General features: G+C 59.0%; 1 protein-coding gene across 2 annotated transcripts; it reads left to right on the top strand.

Moving 5' to 3' along the window:
* The first annotated feature begins 232 nt into the window (after positions 1–232).
* Positions 233–17,030, top strand: RGS19 (regulator of G protein signaling 19). 2 transcript variants are annotated; one of them, XM_072916937.1, is made up of 7 exons: positions 245–389; positions 8,834–8,910; positions 11,432–11,568; positions 11,723–11,859; positions 13,228–13,302; positions 14,301–14,535; positions 15,090–17,030. In XM_072916937.1, the coding sequence occupies exons 4-7, from the start codon at positions 11,759–11,761 to the stop codon at positions 15,276–15,278; spliced, it is 600 nt and encodes a 199-aa protein (XP_072773038.1). In that variant the 5' UTR covers positions 245–389; positions 8,834–8,910; positions 11,432–11,568; positions 11,723–11,758; the 3' UTR covers positions 15,279–17,030. The 2 variants fall into 2 exon arrangements, with proteins under 2 accessions (XP_041576120.1, XP_072773038.1); XM_041720186.2 differs by lacking the exon at positions 8,834–8,910 and having other exon boundaries at positions 233–389.
* The last annotated feature ends 749 nt before the right edge of the window (positions 17,031–17,779 follow it).

The following is a 17,779-nucleotide window of genomic DNA, read 5'->3' as shown; positions in this document are numbered from 1 at the left end:
ATCAATAGTGGGAGCACGGTGCTTGGACTGCGTGCCAATATGTGACACTGGGCGCTGGTGCAGGGTGCTGGCACTGGGTACCAGCGCTGGTTCAGTGATGCCGGTGCTGGGCACAGCAGTGGGTGCCTGGCGCTGGCACAGCGGGCAGGGGGCGGCTCCGTGGGTGGCGCGGGTGGGTGTCCGTGTGCGAGCGTGCGTGTGTGTGCCGTGAGGAAGTGCCAGGGCTGCAATCGCTTTCGGAAGTGGCCGGCGGGGCCGGGCCGGAGCCTGCGCAGTGCCGCCGCCGCCGCTCGGCTCCCGCTGCCGCTCCCTCTCCCTCCGGTGCCCAGCCCGGCGGCAGCGCAGCGGCGGCGGCCGGGGGCGGCGGCGGCGGCGCGGATGCCCGGCCCGTGAGTACCCCGCGCCCCGGCCAGGGGCTGCCGCGGATGGGGGGGGGGGGTGGGGGGGACGCGCCCCCATCGCCCCCTCCCTCGCCCGGTGCCCAGCCCAGCCTCGCTCCCCCGGCGGACCCCGCTTTGCCCACCCTCTCTTCCTCCCGCAGCCCCTCTGCACGCTCCCCCTGCATGCAGCCCTGCCCCGGGCATCCTCCCTCCTGCACGGCTCTGCCCACACGCGCCGAGCCCCGCCGAGGATGGAGAGCCCTGCCCGTGCCCGTCCGTCTGTCCGTGCGTCCGTGTGTCCGGCTGCCGCCTGTCACCGGCCCCGTGTGCGAGCGCCGGGGCGGGGGGATGCTCCGTGGGGACCGGCCGGAGGGGCGGGGGGACCCCGAGCGCCGAGCAGGGAGGGGGAACTCCCCGCCGCATCCCCCCAGGGGAGGGCAGGGCTCCTGCCAGCAGGAGGAGGAGGAGGAGGAGGATGGAGAGGGGGAAGGAGGGGGGCACCCTCCAGCCGCAGGGCCGGCCGTACCGGGGTTTGCCCAGCCCGGGGCGGGGGTTGCAGGGAGGATCCCCCTCCCGGAGGCCTCCCCGGCTCTTCTGCACCCACAGGTGGGTGCCAGGGCGGCGCCGGAGCATCCGCGCAGCGCCTCGGCCGGGCAGAGCTCCCTGCCCGGGCAGCTCCCCGGGCACCGTGCGGAGGGTGCTGAGCCTCGCCAGGGCGATGGGCAGCCCTGACCCGGCCCGCCGGGGCTCGGGAAGGTTGCCTGAGGTCAGGGCAGCCTCCAGCTCCGGTCCCCGCGGGGTTCTCCAGCAGCGGCACAGCCGAGGGGTGGCTGAGGGACGTGCCTCGGTGGTGTCCCCCAAAGGGATGTGACATGCGACGGTCGCCCAACACGAGCCCATCGCGTGGGTGGCGGCGTGGGATGCTGCCACTTGGCACCGCAACTCTGTGGCCAAGGGATGGAGAGGGCCAGCGTGGCCACCACGCCATGTGCGGGTCATCACGCTGTGTGCCGGTCACCCTGCCGTGTGTGGGTCACCCTGCTGTGTGTGGATCACCCTGCTGTGTGTGGGTCACCCTGCTGTGTGTGGGTCACCCTTCTGTGTGCCTGTCACCCTGCCGTGTGTGGGTCACCCTGCCGTGTGAGGGCCACCACGCATCCCCGGGCACCGAGATGTTCCCCGGGAAGCTCCCTCTCCCCGTTGCTTCCATGAGGCTGCTCTGGCACAGATCCACGGCCTTATTTAAGAAACTAAACAAAACGTGTTAAGCGAGTGGGAGGGATTCCCCTGCTGTGAGGGGAGTTCATTCCCCTCTGGATGCATCTCCATCCCCGTCAGTGGAGATGCTCATCCCGTGTCATGCTGGATGAGAGGAGCTGTGGCATTTGCTGGCCTGGTGCACGTAGTTTTCTTTGGGATAAACGGGTCACCCCAGTGGGCACATATTTCAGAGTATCTCCCAAGGGAGAGAGCCACATCAGACTTCCCTACAAGGATTTTAGCTGCTCCGCGTCAGCCCTTCCCCACAAATGACTCAAGCCACTGATCAAAATACAGTCATGTTCTTCAGCAATTAAACAACCTCCACCTCACAGGATTGTAGTGGAGAAGCAGGAGTTTAGTGACACGAATGTATCTCAGTCAGGGTGCAGTTTTGATATTATTATTTAAAAAAAGAAAGAACTGAAGGCAGATAAATAATTAAATGAAATCCAGAAAGGGTAAGGGAGAAAAATACCATGGCAGGGCAGTTGGTTCTGAGTCTGCCCAAGGTGCTGGAGCAGCCCATCTCGGCCATCTCCTGAAGTGCATCCTCTCCCATCTTGGCTGAGCTTCAGTTCTAGTCTTTGCTTTTAGGCTGGACCCGGCTTTCAGCTGGGCTGATGCGAAGTGAGTGGGTGAGCTCAGTGCTCAGAGCTCTTCCCTGTGAGCAACAGGTCAGGAGTAGCAAAGCAGCCACTGTGTCACTCCTCAAGCTCTGCAGAGGATGAGCTCGAGCTGCTGGGGCTTTTCCTCTTCTTTTTTTCCCCCAAATTTTTATCCTCTGGATAAAAGAATTTTGGAAAGCTCAGGAGGAGGTAAGAGCCACTCTGCCTTTCCCTCCCAGCTCCTCCTGCTTGTCAGATCAGTTCATGCACCAACCTCTGGCCATGCCTGAGCATCCCAAAAAAAACAGGCAGGGCACAGCAAGGCCAGGAGGCACCCCCACTGCCATGCCACACTCAGGGCTCAGCAGTGTGGGCTCTTGCCTGGATAACAGCAGGTTCTGAGTGATCTGGTGCCCACGGCCTTCGCCTGAGACTTCCTATTGCTCAGTTCCTTATTCATCTGCACATCCCTCTCTGCATTTCCATTACAGAAGCTGTTCAGAGGCGGGGGGGGGATCTAAATCCAGCTGGTTTTATACATTATTTCATGGTTGTCACTTATTCTGGGGAGAAGAAAAGATCCTGGACCTTATCAGTGATTTTTTTTTTTTTTGCATCCCCCCCATGTGTTATACCCTGGGTTTCACCTGTGGGGAGGACAGGATAGGGAAGTGTCCCACATCTTCCATGGTGTGAGAGGGGAAGGAGCTGAACTCGCAGGGACTCCAAACACCCTGTCCCAGACTGGGAAGCAGCTCTGTGGTGCCATCACTGCCCCAGCTCTGACAGCTCAGGGAACAGCCATCCAGCCCCAGGCATCTCCCTGTTCACTGCCCATCCTGCACCAGCACCACTCCAGCCTCCTCCAGCTCATTCCCATCACTGCTGGGCTCAGCCAGCCCATTTCCTTTCCCAGCTGCCACTCCATGGGTTGCCCTGTGCTGCAGAAAATCCTGAATCCTCACTGCCGTGCCCATCCGATGGCTGTGATGGTAGCTCTGGTAACACCACTGGCCAGCTCTTCCCTCTGCTCCCACGGGTTTCAAGACATCCAGAACTTCTCACAGGGATCAAACAACTTAAATCCAGCTGTGCATGCTCTGCAGGAGCCGTTGGCTGTGCTGGTTCACAAGCCCTGGGGTGAGTTCCCTGTGCAGCTGCCCATCCTTCCTCAGGCCCTGGGGTGGCTTTGGGGTAAAACTAGTGAAGGCAGAATCCTGGCTCCATCCAGATCCCAAGGACCGTGTAAAATAAGGCAGCAACCCTGAATTTTGATCAACCTTTCACCCTTCTGTGAAAGCGCTCCCTGGGAGCATGGAGAATTATTTTATTTCTGTTATTTTTGGCTGGAAATCCACTGGGCTCCTTCTTCAGAGTGGACCAGTAACAGAAACCTCCTGCCTGTGATTTTCCCCCTCCCCAGACACTGTGCAGGGCACGGAGGGTGATGCCTCAGCCCATCCCATCATCTCCTCTGGGTCCCTGGGACCTCACTTATTCTGGGTGAGTGTACCAGGAGAGGCAGGGAGCACTGTGCCACTCACCCATCCTGCAAAACCTCCTGCCCTTGGCCATTTCGTGAGAGCAAAACTTAACCAGGAGAAGGGTGGAGCAGCAATGAAAACAACAACAAAGTTCTTTGGGGTTCAGCTTCACCATTCATCTTAGACATGGAAAAAAGGGGGTTTCCTGACAGCAGGAAAATGTATGGTCGAGTTTTAGAACAAGCTGCCCTTCCAGTTCTCCAACCACTTGGTACCAGCCTCGGTTGACCTTTTGAGGGCTCTTTGCTCCAGCTGTGGAGACACGCTGGGCTTGGGGGCCCAGGTTTGCCACACTCCACACTCACTTGTCAGCACTTGCCCACTCTGGAGGCAGAAATGCTGCAAAACCTCCAGGGCAACAACGGGATGGGCTGTGGCATTCCTGTGCACAGCTGTGGCTCTGTGGGCAGGGGACAGGCTGTGACTGCACTGGCACCCTGCTCCCAGTGCTGGAAGTGCTCCTGCTTCAGCCTAAAGGGGCTCAGCAAAAGGGTTTGGGGCAAGGGTTTGGGTTTTCCAGTTGCTCCCCCTCCTGCAGGTTTGAACCCAAGCAGGGCTGTAGCTTCCTCGGCAGAAGGAGAATGCCCAAGCAGCGTTCCAGGGCAAAGGGCACGGGAAGAACAAACAGGTACATGTTGGCATTAGTGGGCAGAAAGCTTCAAGGTAGACTGGAAAAAACCAACAAAAACCAAGGGAAGATGCTGCCTGAGAGCCTGGTGTGGGTTTCACCAGGAAGGGAGAGCTGGCAAAGCAGATTTGGGGCTGCAGAAATGTATTGCTGTGACAGCAGCTCGTATCCTCCGATGGGACCTGCACCCTGCAGCATCCTGGGGGCTCAGCAAAGGGTGTCACCATGGCCTGTCAGATCAGGGTCTCACTGAGATCCCCTGCAAGGCCCACCCCCACCATCTGAGCCCAGAATGCCTGCAGTGGGCACCCACCATGGCCAGGGTCCTGCACCCCGGGGCACGCAGCAGCTGCACTGCCAGACAGTGTCCCAGGGCCACCTCTGTGGCATGGGGCCACACAGGGTGACATGCTTCCTTCCTCCCCACACTGCCAGCTCCTCCCTGGGGTGATGGAGCTGAACCCTGCCATCAGTCTTCCCCTTTGGTTGGGCTTTAAATCACCAGGGCAGCTAGATTAAGAGGACACAGAATGTTCACCATGACCCTTCTGGTGGCTGGGGCATGGCAGAGCCTCACTGCTGCCCTGGCACCATGACCACACCACAGGGGTCACCTGTGACCCTTGGGATTCTCCAGAACTTGGGCAGGGCACTGGGTCACCAATGTTTGGCTGCAGGATAAGTCCTGGGGGGCTCACTCCCAGTCCCTCTGTTTCAATGCAGGACCAAAGTCTGTGTGGGAGAAAGTTTTGCTGGTACAAGTGACAGCCCAGCTCTGAAAGCTGTAGTCAAGGGACCTGACGCTGAGGACGTGTCCCAGCTCTGGAACATGTCCCCACCAGCACAAAGTGACATCTGCCTGAAGCCAGGCCTCCAAAGGCATCTGTCAGGGCTGGCAGTGTGCAGGCAGCAGCACCCACAGCTGAATAAACCATGGTGGGCAAATTCCCCTGGGTACAGCGTTTGGGACGTGCTTCCCTTGTCCCCAGCTATCCCCAGCTGCTGGTGTGGCCCTGGCCTGGCTGGTCCCACCGCTGGTTGAGCCGGGCTCAGCCCTGCCCTGACCACATCAATGCCAGTGGGGCCACGCTTTGGGTGGGAAGTGTGGCTGGAGAGCAGGGCCAGACCTGTCCTGGCCGTGGTCACACTCACCTCCTGCCCGTGCCAGCACAGGCTCCCAAACCTCCTCCTGCACCTCCTGGTGCCTCCCCTGCAGGGCTCTGCATGCAGCCAGTGGGGTTTGGTCTTGTACTGGGGCTGAGGGAAAAATCATCCCTCAGTGGTGTTGGGAGCTCTCAGAGCTGTGCTAAGCCCTTTGATCAAGCATTTCCCTGTGGTGCAGAGTTCTTCCTTTTCATCCCACTCCTGCCTTGGTTCTCTGTCTGGTTCCTCATTTCCTTGAAAGATGCCACTCTTCATCCCTCAGATTACCACTGTCCTGAGGTCCCTGGCAGCTTGCTCTGAACCAGGAGCAGCCTACCACCCGCCCAGCTCAGCTCTAACCCTGGCCATGCCGGTGCTGGATCCTTCCCTTTGCTCTGATCTTCCCTCCCGTCAGCCACCAGGCTCCTCCAGCCGTTCAGCCCCCGCTGAGTATTGATCACTGATCTTTCTGCTCCCCTCCCACCGATCAGTACCCAAGGCAGAACAGGCACCTACCCTAACACACAAAACCTCTAGCAGTAGAAACATCATTGGCAGGGCTTGCCTTACTAAATCCCCCAGTTGATTGCCGCGGGGCCACTTTTATGTTATAAAATAATTGACTCTGTTTCGGTGCAAAAGCTGTGGTCAGGGAGGTGGGTGCTGGCAGCGCTGTGCCTGTCATGCTGCCCAGTGGTGCCAGGACAGAGCCATGGGTCTGTTCTCCTCTTCCCAGCAGGAGCTGGATAGGTTCATGTGGTCCTTTTGGGAAGGCTTATGATGGATTTAGCTGGGAGGATGCTCAAGCAGAAATACACTGGGAGCAGGGGAGATGGCTGGTCTGGAGAAGGACCCCAGCATCATCCTCATCCTGGCAGGAGAGGGGCTGTCAGCTCTCGTGGTGTTAAGGACTGGGGAGAGTGTTCAGACACACTGAAGCATCTCACACTTCCCACCAGCAGGATTTGCCTTCCCAGCCTCTGGGAATGGCAGAGAAATCACTGCAGGGCAGAGGATCTCCCCAAAGGTACCCGCTGGCCTCAGCCACGTGTGTGGGCACATCTGCAGCGTTATCAGTGCTGCGGGCTCTTTATCAGTGCCCTGGGCTGGCAGGGCAGCGAGGACACAGCAGGGTGCAGCCACACGGGTATAACCACACCCTCATCCCAGCAGAGCCCACCCAGCCGTGCCAGGGATCCCTGGCACCTCTGTGCTGGTGGTATTGGGGTCAGCCCAGCCCCATCCCGCAGAGCCCAGGGGCTCAAGCCCTCAACCTCTTTAATCTTTTTCTGAAAGATTGCTAAGGAGGGGGGGGTGGGATTGAAAACCAAGTCTAAAAATAACTCCTAAAACTTCCTGTGCTGCTGGCAGGTGGCTGGGACAGGCTGCGGGGGCGGGAGGCAGCTGTGGGGCTCGGCGGCGGTGCCAGGGCTGGTACCATGGGGCAGCCCCGGCAGAGGGGTCCCGGGGGGTGCCAGCCCCCTTCCACCCACCCCAGCTGCCTGCTGGGCTGCCTCGCCTCTGGTTGCACTCAGTGGCTGCTTCCAGCCAAATTTGGCAGAGATCAGAGGTGCTGGGACCTCCTGGGAGGATGCCAGGGAGGGGGTGGGGAAGCTGCAGGCTGTGCTGAGCCCTTATTAGACACTGGAGAATCCAGCAGCAGGCGGGCAGCCCGGCTGCCAGGCTCTCCTTGTAGTGATCCAGCGTGGCTGGTCTAGCAGGTGATGGGTGTTTGCAGCTCCTCCAAGGCACGGAGAGGGATCCGGTGCTGCTCCTGGCTGAGCATCACTGGGCTATGACAGGGACTTGGACAGGGATGGTGTCTCTGTTGCCACTGGGGGTTTGTTCATTGTCCCCACCCAAATGATCCTTGCAGGGTTCTGTGATGAGCAGCAAAGCTGCTGTCCCGGTTTTAACCCATAAAATACAAAGGGAAGGTCTTTTCCTGGGGTGGAGAGTGACAAGAGGTGGCCAGAGAACAAAAAGACTCTGGGTGCCTGTGAGCTGGGGATGCCGGAGGCCAGGGGAGCGTGGCTGCATCCTGACAGCCGCAGCTCTCGCCCTGCCTTGTAGCAGCAAAGGGAATCCTGGCAAACCTTCTGGAGAATAATAAATGAGGTGCCCGGAGAAGCGGAGCCCGGCTGAGCCCCTGGAGCGGCAGGGGGTGACGGCAGAGGAAGGAGCTGCCGACACCGGCGGTGGATTTGGGGTGATGGGAGGGTTTCCATGCGGATGGAGTGGCGCTGGGGCCAGCAGCAGCACAGCTGCCTTGGCTTCGGGAGGAGGGAGGTGATAACTCGTGTCGCGGGGAAGGAGAGGGAAGCGGCGGCGCTGGGATGAGCTGATAACAGGCACATGGTGCTGCCCCGGGGAGCGGGATGGCTGCCAGCATCCCTCCGCCCCTTCTCCCCTCGCTGCCCTTTCTCACCTGCGGTGACACCGTGCCACCGAGGGGCAGCCGCCAGCAGGGACCACAAGGTCGCTTGTGAGCTGGAGCCTCCTCTGCCCGCAGCAGTGCCGAGGGTGAATTTAATCAAGAAAACGGAGGTTGGCCGCTGATTTCTCTCTCTCTTCTGTTTCTTTTTTTTTTTCCTGAAGAGGAAAAAAACCAAACAACTTTGTTTGTGAGTCACTCTTGGCCGAGGCAGCAGGGCTGCGCTCTGTGCATCAGGCTGGCGCATCCCACCGCGCACGGACGATGCTCCGGAGGCACCGCCGGCGGCTCTGACTCAGCCCCAGCTCAGCACAGCCCCTTTCCCGCACTGCCCACCTCTGTGCCCTGCGGGCAGTGCTGCAAGCCCGGGGACATCAGCAGCGCAGTGTGGCACAAAGCACTGTCGCTTTGAAGTGGCCTCAGCTGGTCAGCGAGGACCTGGGGACCTGCACACGCCCTGGGGACATATCCTGTCTGTCACCCTCGGCAGAGCCATTCCTCGACACGGGGTTGTTCCAGCACCAGCGTGCCCAGGCTATCTCCAGGAGGGTGCCATCAGTGCCAGTCCTGGCTGGGGAGCCCCATCTGCTGCTGGATCCAGCCCTCCTGGGAGGCAGGAGGCTGACCTGGCTCAGCCCCTGGTGGGACCCACCGTGCCCCTCGATGGGGCAGCAAGGAGAGCATCTGGGCTGGGCTGGGGCTTTCCCAAAAAAGGCCTGAACTCTTCAGTTGAGTTTGCCACTTCCCTTACCACTCCCTTTCCTGTGAGAGGATGTGTTCAGCCGCTTTTCTTTTCTCTTTCTCTCTTCTTTTCTCCCCCACCTCCCTGCCCGCAGACCGGCGGTCCTGGCGATGCCGTGCGCCCCCTGAGCCAGCCGGGGTCACCCTGGCTGGTGCCATGGCCAGGCTGCAGGTATGGACACAGCACAAGAGCTGCTCCCACACCCCCCAGTCCTCCCAGCACCCACGGCACATCAGGGAGCAGCACAGGTTGTGCTGGGAGTGCCCCTGCTCTGAGGTGGGTGCCCCTGCTCTGAGGTGGGTGCTGATTTGTGCCCCGTGCTGCAGAACTGGGGGAGGCTGCTTTGCCCAGGGTGAGCAGGGCACAAGGAACTTCATATGCAGGTGTATGGGATGGGACCAGCATCTCAGCAGGCCTCGGCCTGCTAGAAGGGGAGGTTCCCCTTTGAAAATTATTTTGGGGAGAGCTCGTCCAGTTGCATGGAGGGTCCCCACTCCATTTGGCAGGAGGACAGGGTGGTGCCAGACATCATGGGGACATCACAGGCGTGTGATGTCACCTGGCACAGCTCAGGGGCACACGGGGACTCCAGACTCACAGGGGCCTTGGGGAGCTCAGGGAGGGTGGCTTCAGGGCTCTCTCCTCTCTGTGGGGAAATGTCCCCTTTTTGTCATCCTTCCTGTTTCTGCAGCCTCGAGTGCACGCCCCTGCCTTCCCTCCGGCACTTCCCTATCCGCCAGCCCCAGCAGCCCCGTGGGGAGGCCTGGCACTGGGGCAGCTGGTGGCAGCCTCACAGCACCCAGCCCCTGCCAGCGTGGAGAGGTGGGGGTGGCAGGGCCATTAAAGGGTGCTGGGAAATCATCCCTGCAGATCCAAATCCAGACCATGACAGCAGTGCCTTTCAGTGTCCATCGCAGTGTGCTGGTGTTACCTTTTGCCAATCCAAATATGCTGAGCTTGGCTTTTGGTGCCAGCCCAGATGTGCTGGCATTGGTACCAACAAGGATCACACCAGCAGCACCTCTTGGTGCCATCAGACAAGGTCCCTGTGGTCCCTGTGCAGGCCCACAGTTCCTTTCTCCCTTTTCCCCATGGCACAGCACACTCCTCCAGAATGGCCCTGGGTGTGTCCACATCACCCAGGGTGGGCAGAGACCTGATCCTGCTCCTGGCCAGGTGCTGAGTATGGGAAGGGGATCTCCTGCCAGGGGATTCCACTCCCTCCTGCTGCCTCTCCAGGGTGTGTTGGCTCAGCCACTTGCAGGTCAGCTCTGGCCAACGAGCAAAGTGAAGTACCTGGATGTCCCCACAGAGCAAAGCCACACTCTGTCCCCACATCCTGGTCCCTCAGCCACCCCCAGTCCAACTGTTCCATAGCCCAGGGCTGTGGCAGAGCCAAGCTGAGCTGGGAGGGAGCTGGGCTTTCCCAGCCTTCAGGTTCTCCTGCTCTCACCCCATTCCCCAACCCCAGTTCCTGTTGGTGCTGCAGCCCCCGGCAGTGCTGGGTGCCATGGGGTGAGCAGTGGGATGTGGGTGGGCAGTGGGAAGAGGGGTGCTGGCAGTGGAAGATGGTTTGGGCCAGGGGAGGCAAAGGAAAGGGAAAACGTGGGGGGGTTAAGTGGACCCAAAGGCAGCACGGTGCAAGAGGGAGCAGAGCTGCTGCTGAACCGGGTGACAAGGTCACAGCCATTCTGCCAGCACTTGGGGCTATAAATAGGGACAATTGGGAGTGAAACACAGACTCTCTCCTTTTTCGTTCCTGTGGGAGCACTGGGACTGTGGGAGGGTTTGTGAGGGCCCAGGAAAGCGCTGCTGGGTGATGGCTGTGCTGGGAACAGGGTGGGGCTCCAGCCCCAGGGCTCATGTCCCTCTGGGGACAGCCCTGTCCCCAGCTGCATCCCACAGCCTTGCTCTGTCCACTTGCTGAGTAACAAAACTTAGACCCGAGACGCTGAGGCCTGGGGCTGCTCAAGGTGGGGATGCTGAGGCTGAGATCTCCAGGGGCTCTCCCTGCCTGCTGCCCCTGCTCCATTCCTTCCTTCTGGCAGGGGAAGGACCAGGATTGCTGCCCACCACCCTTGGCAGGGCACAGGGAGGTAGAGCCAGCTGTGGCTTGACATAACCACTGCTCATGCTGAGCCCAGCATCTCTCCTACCCAGGAGCATCCCTGCTCCAGGCTGAGCCAGTGGTGTGGGCAGGGACAGGCAGGTGGCATGGGACAAGGCTTGGTTTGGGACAAGGGGCTGTGAAAACTCACCACCACTACCCTGTTCCCTTCCACTCACATGATGCCGTGGAGCAGCTCCGACTTCCCCATGCCATGCCTGAAGACAACAGGGATTTCGGCCTCTCTTCCTCATGGCACAGGGCATGGCCAGGGGTGTGCATGGCCAGGGGTGTGCAGGGCCAGCCCCTCACCCTGCCAAGCCCCACTGCTGCCTGCAGTGAGCCCCACAGCATCCCCAAAGTGTGGGATGGGATCCCAGGCAAAGCAGGGGGCTGGCAGAGCATGTCCCAGTGCATTTCCTCTTCTACTTTCCTTCTCACTTCCTTTTCTTGCACTTTCTGCCTGCTGCCCTGCCCTCGCTCGCCACCTGCCCAGGGCTTTCCCGGCACTCAGCAGCCCCCGGAGCCGCTCAAAGACGGGGATTCTGTGCACTAACGTGGTGCCACTCCTCTCCCTCCCCACAGGCTCCATCCAGGAGGTGGCAGGGACATTAGCCAGGGGGTCTCACAGCTCACCCACGGGCTGGGAGGAGCTAAGAGTGGCACAACAGCCCCTGAAGCACGACCCAACGCCGTCCACCGTGTATGAGGCTGGGACACAGGTGAGAGTGACCAGCCAGGGGCCAGGGAGGCAAGCAGGAGCCAAAACTAAATTACAGCAAGCCACTGCACGGGGGCTGCTCCTCTATGTGCTTGCACAAGATGGGGTTTGATCACTGGCAGCTCCCTGACCCTCTGCACCCTCCTGCCTTTCAGTACGCAGGACCCGCGTCCGCAGAGTCACTCCTTCCGATGTCCCGGTATGAGACTTCTCCGACAACGGTGCAACCCGCCAGCAACCACCGCCCCAACGCCTGCTGCTTCTGCTGGTGCTGCTGCTGCAGCTGCTCGTGGTACGTCCCACTGCCCAGCCAGGCTGGCTCCTGTGGGCTTAGTGAGCATCCCCCACCCACCTCGTCACCCCTAGGCAGGGCAGGGCAGAGTCCTGGCTGCACTGTGGCTGCCCGTGAGCCACATCTCTTGGAATACACAGAGCAGAAAGCAGCAGTGGGGCTCCCCAGGGCTGCCCTGATGGTGTCCAGGGAAGGATGGCCCTGGTTCATGTGAGCCCTCCGGGAAGCTCTGCCTTGGAGCAGTGGGCACAGAGTTCAGCCTTGCCCTCCCAACACTGCCCAAAGCCAAGGGTGGAACCAGCTCTTGCCTCCATCTGCACCTCCTGTCCTTAACTGAGGATCTCCAGTTCCTTATTCTCTGGATAGCCCAGATTTTGGAAAGCCCATCTGCTCTTCCTCCTCAGCATCTGCTTAGTCAGAGATTGCTGATAACTCCAGCTTTGCAGCAGCTTTGGTCTTTACAGCCACCAAGAGCAGCGAGCTTGGAGGAGTAAAAAACCCTGGAGCTGAGCCCCATGCATCTCCCTCCTAGACACTGCCCTAGGCTTGGTGGCATTCCCTGTGCCTCTCCTTCATCTCTGCAAGAGCCTGCGAGCAGAGATGGAGCAAAAATCCCAGAGATGGGACAGCTGTTCTTCCTGTGTCCCGTTCCTGGAGCAAGCGGTGCTGGCTGCTGAGTGGGGCTCAGGCAGTGAGCCCTGGGGACTCACAGGCAGGGACGTGCCCCCAGCTTTGCCCAGCCCAGCTGCCCACGCTGGGGCAGAGGTTTGCACAGCCAGTCCTGTGCGAGCAGCGAGGGACAGTGTCGCAAGCAGGAAGGGCTGCGGTTACTGCTGGGCACCGGAATTCACAGGCCCAGGGGAAGTTGGCTGGTGGCTGCTCTCCACTTGTGCCACCAACACCCCCAGGGACAAGGGGACACAGGGACAGGGAACACCGTATCCCCAAGCCCCAGCACCTCTATCCTGTCTGCCTCCAGGCCAGACCAGTGCTGGCACATCACCAATAAACACTTGTTTTCTTCTTGGTGATTATTCCTGACACAGCGGCTCACAATTGTTGTGAACACATCAGCTTCGCCTTGGGCTGATCCAGCACTGACCTCTGTCGGCTGCTGTGGCCACTCAGGCTCAGCTCAGCCCTGGCACATGGCCCTGGCACACAGCCCGAGTGGTGGAGCAGCCCCTGAGCACAGGGACACGCTCACATGGTGACAGCAAGACTGCATGAGGGAACCAGGGTGCCACCAGGGCAGTGGGTGAGAGGAAAGCATGGGTGAGGGGTACTGGTGCCCATGGAGGAGATTCAGTGGTCAGGGTTCTGCCTGTGTCCCCAGTGCCCCTGACTACCTTTCTGTCTCCCCGTTAGGAACGAGGACCGAGAGCGAGCATGGAGGGCATCCCGGGAGACCAAACTGGAGAGAATCCCAAACTGTGAAGCGTGGTGAGTGGAGGGGCAGTGCAGTGGGCTGGGGACAAGCACAGCATGGCACTGTGCCCTCTGCCACTCTCCATGGCAGCCAGGACTGTGTTCTGCCCTTGGAGTACACAGCAGGCAGAGGATCAGGACACCAGGGCCCAGGGTTCCTGGTGATGTGTCCAGCCAGCAACTCATCTCCAGTTCTCACCAAGAAACAGGGCATCTGGAGCCACAGGCTGAATCCTACTGTGATTCTGCCCTCAGGCCCATTGCAAAGGGAAACTGAGGTACAGAAGAACCTCAGCAGATTTTGGACCTCATTCTGCCATTTAGACTCACTGCCAAGAGCATCTTGCAGCCACAGGGAGAGGAGGGGACAGGCCATTCCCGGGAGTTTCAGCGCTGAAGTGGAAGCAGCAGCAGCGTCCACATCCACTCAGGGAGGAGTGGGATGGGCCAGCTCCCCACTCCAGGAATGCTCGGCACCGAGCATTGATAGGTGTGACACACCCAGCCGTGGGGGCTCTGTGCAGTGCCTGGAACAGCTGGGTTAGGGTTGGATGTGCTAATTAGCCATGGATAATGAGTGTACCTGGCCTGCTTGAGCAGGTGCTGAGCATTTGCTGGGAAACAGCCTCCCTCCCTCCCTCCTTCTCCACTCCCTTCTCTCCTTCCCTGGCTGAGAGGGGTGATGGACCCATGTCAGCCTCTCTTGGCTCAGAGCTGCCTCTCCACCAAAGGGCTTTTCCTCCTGTGGGGATTTGTGCACAGACAGCACCATCCCAGTTTGGGAAATCCAGCCCAAAACAAAGCCACGCTCCAGCCTGGCTGAGCAGAGCCAGGACAGACCCCAGGAGTGACCTGGGAAAGCTCCACACCACCTGAGCAGGAACAGCCTCGTCGTGAGCACGGGGGACACGGTTGGGCACCTTTGGGATGGGACCGGGGATGAGCAGGAGGGACACAGTGGGATCCCTGGCTGGCTCTAACACCATCCCCTTGCCTTTCCATGGACCTGGCAGTGCCAAACCCACGCCAGAGGAGGTGCAGGGCTGGGCACAGTCCTTCGACAAGCTGATGAAGAGCCCGGCGGGGCGCAACGTCTTCCGGGAGTTTTTGCGGACTGAGTACAGCGAGGAGAACATGCTCTTCTGGCTGGCATGTGAGGAGCTCAAAACCGAGTGCAACAAGCAGACCATCGACGAGAAGGCCAGGATAATCTACGAGGACTACATCTCCATCCTCTCTCCCAAGGAGGTAGGAGGCAGAGCCTTTGAGAGGAGGGCTCAGGCTAAAATGGGGAGGGCTCTTAGGGAGAGGGCTCACTTCCAACTGCTGCCAGAGCCCTGTGACAATTTGGGGATGAGTTTGGCAGGGGAACGGCGGTAGGAAAGGGATATCCAGCCCCCAGAAATCCTCGACACGCTGCTGGCAGTGGGACCGGGAGCTGGGTTGTGCTGCGGGGCCGAGACCTCACGAGGGCACCAGCGGACCGAGGAAATTCTGCATCCCGGCCTGCAGCATCCCCGGAGCGGGGATACCCAGGGCAGGACCACCCCAGCCCACCTCCCTGTGCCCAGCTGGGGGACACACAGGGTACCCAGAGACATCCCCACTCCTCCCTGCAACCCTCCCCAGCCACCAGGGCTCCAGTGCCAATATCTTCTGGGATGAAGCACACTGTTGTCTCCCCACATCTGGTGCTGCATTGTTACCCAATTCCCCTTGAGAGGGGGTGCAGGAATGGGTGCTGGGCCGGGGGCTTGTCCTTGGGTGTCCCCCAGCCCCCACTTTCTCTCCGTGCCCCCCAGGTGAGCCTGGACTCGCGGGTGCGGGAGGTCATCAACCGGAAGATGCAGGAGCCGTCCTCGCACACCTTCGACGACGCACAGCTCCAGATCTACACGCTGATGCACAGAGACTCCTATCCCCGCTTCCTGAACTCTGCCATTTACAAATCGCTGCTCCAGACCGTCTCCCACTCCTCCTCGGAGTCCTAAGGGCACCCACTAGCCGTGGGGACACCAGTGGGGACATGGTGGCCAGGGGCGGGCGGTGCCTCCTCCCCTCTGCTGCCCACCTTGCCAGACCTCACCAAGTTTTTAGCTTTTTACCTATGAACTGTCACCCCAGTGTCTGGGCCACACTCCAGGACTGTCCCCAGGACACAGCCTGGGCCAGTTCATACTACTGATTCTCTGCCCCATCCCCAGCACTGGCCAGAGCGAGCTGGGGGAGCACAGGACAGCGCCCAGCCCTGGCTCCCCCCACACCCTGTTTGGAAGAGGTCACTTTATCCCATCTCCACCACACCTGGGGACACGGCACGTCCCCATTTGCCACCTGAGACCCAGTTGGGGACTGGGTTGGGGGTTTTTTGAGGTGGGGGAGAGGTCAACTGTTGTTGGTTTGGGTTTGTTGTTTTGTTTTTTTTTTTAATTTTAAATGCTCTTTTGGTTGGCTTTTACTGGGGGACTTGAGGTGCGGGAGGGGGGGTTGATGAGCATCTCTGTACATATAAAAACTTGTCAGGTTTATCTCGTTCCAGCTGTTTGAGGTGGCCCAAAGGGCAGGGGGGTGGTGCTAGAAGCTGTTTGTATTCCCCATGGGGCAGAGGGCAGAGCTCTGAGGAGCTATAAGGGACCATGGGGATGTGCTGGGGGGGTGGGCAGGAGCTGTCTTACAGCTGCCTCCCCTGCCAGTCCCCATGACACCACACATGGTCACCCCAAACCCAGAGCATCCTCCATCCTTGGTTCATGGACCTCAGAGAGGGGGAAACGGCTTGTGCAGGCATTGTTTTCCCTCCTGCAGCACCCACTGGCACCAGGATGCCTGCATGAGAGAGCTCCCAGCTGCCCTGCTGTGCCAGCAGGGAGAAGCCCAGGGGTCTGCCCTGACCCCTGGAGCAGGGACCTGGGCTCCACACAGCACAGGGAGGATACAGAATTCCCATGTTTTTGCACAGCACAAGGAATGATATACTGAAGGCAACAGGATCCAGGATTAAAACATGTCTGTCCCTGCCCTTCACACAGAAACAAAGCCAACACAGGGGTTTTGCTGCCAGTCTTTGCTTTTCCTGATCCACCACAGCAGTTTCTTATTTATCCATCCCTTCCCCTCCTCTCTTCAACCCTTCCAAAAGAAAAGAAGTGCTTTTTATTGAACATATTTTTTAAACAAACCAATTCTTTCAGCTTTTTTTTTTGTTTGTTTTTGTTTCCTTCCTTCCTCATGGCATGACTGTGTGGAAATTCATGTCAGTAAATTTAGTTTTCTTTGCCAAGCTGGAAATACAGTTCAGGAAAATGTATTTTTGAGAGAGACCAGCAATGGTTTATTAGGAATGTTGGTATTGTTATTATTGGCAGGTTTCCCCCAGTCTGCAACCTTACAGCATCCCCACCCTGCACAGGGGAAGTTTTAGTTCAGGATTTATTCTGTGAGTAAGGGAAATACTCTCAAATGTGGCCCCAGCCTGAGGGTTGGAGGCTGAACATCCCTGAAGCTGTTCAAGAGCATGGCAGCAGGCCAGAACCCCTCACACACTACAGAGGTCTCAGCACAAGGAAGACCTCACTGTCACGAGATAATCTAGTTTTTCTCTTGCTCCCACTCCCTTTTAAACACCTTACAAGCAAATTTTTACTTCTGAAACACCTTTTTATCCAGTGTGCTTCCCCTCCCTGGCTCTCCTTGGTGTTACCCCAGAAAATGGAACTGTAAAATGACATAGTACTTCTCCCAAACTCCTGCTTGTGACTCTTGGTACCTAATTCAGGATTATCAGAAGGCTGTACACAAGCTCAGCTCCTCACAGGAACACAAGAAGAAAGGCAAGAGGCATTGGTAAAGAGCTGGCTCCCTTTCCCAGCACACGAGCCAGTGCTGTGGTCAGCGTGGGTTTTAGATCCTGAAGCTTTTTCAGCATCACTGTGAGGACACTGCTCCCTCCCAAGCATGGCTTGAATAATCCCATTCACCACAAGACTCGTGAGGCTTAAAGGAGTTGTCAGCGTCTTTGAATATTTTCCTGCTTGGGAGACTTGGCTGCACCCCGTAAAGTGAAAGCCCTGAGCGAAGGATGCTGGTGGGATCCCTGCCTCCGGAGCAGCACAGCCCTCAAAGGGGCTGGGAGCACGTTTTCCGCTGCTTTCATGTGGCTGCTCACTCCTCTCCAAACATCTCCAAGCTCTCTGCTCAATGTTTGCTGTCTGGCATGCTGGCAAGCCAGTGGAAATACTTGTTTTTCACTCTGGAAGAGGGAAGCGATGCCATGAGAGATGTGACTGCAAATGCTCCTGCCCTGCCTGTCAGCACAAGAGCTGGAGGGCACAGCACTGCTCCAGGGCAGCCTCAGACCCACAGACCTTGCTGGGGTCCCCCAAATGCTGCATCACTCCAGTTAAAGGCTATGAAAAGGAAAGAAGAGGGGTTTTTAAGTCCGGCTGAAAGCTGTTGTGAGCTCAGATGGAATTTCCCCACCAGGTTTTAGTTA

The sequence above is a fragment of the Taeniopygia guttata genome, chromosome 20 (assembly GCF_048771995.1).
Source record: "Taeniopygia guttata chromosome 20, bTaeGut7.mat, whole genome shotgun sequence".
NCBI classification, from domain to species: Eukaryota; Metazoa; Chordata; class Aves; order Passeriformes; family Estrildidae; genus Taeniopygia; species Taeniopygia guttata.
The sequence above is the reverse complement of the archived record's forward strand: the minus strand, read 5'-3'. Positions and strand labels throughout refer to the sequence as shown.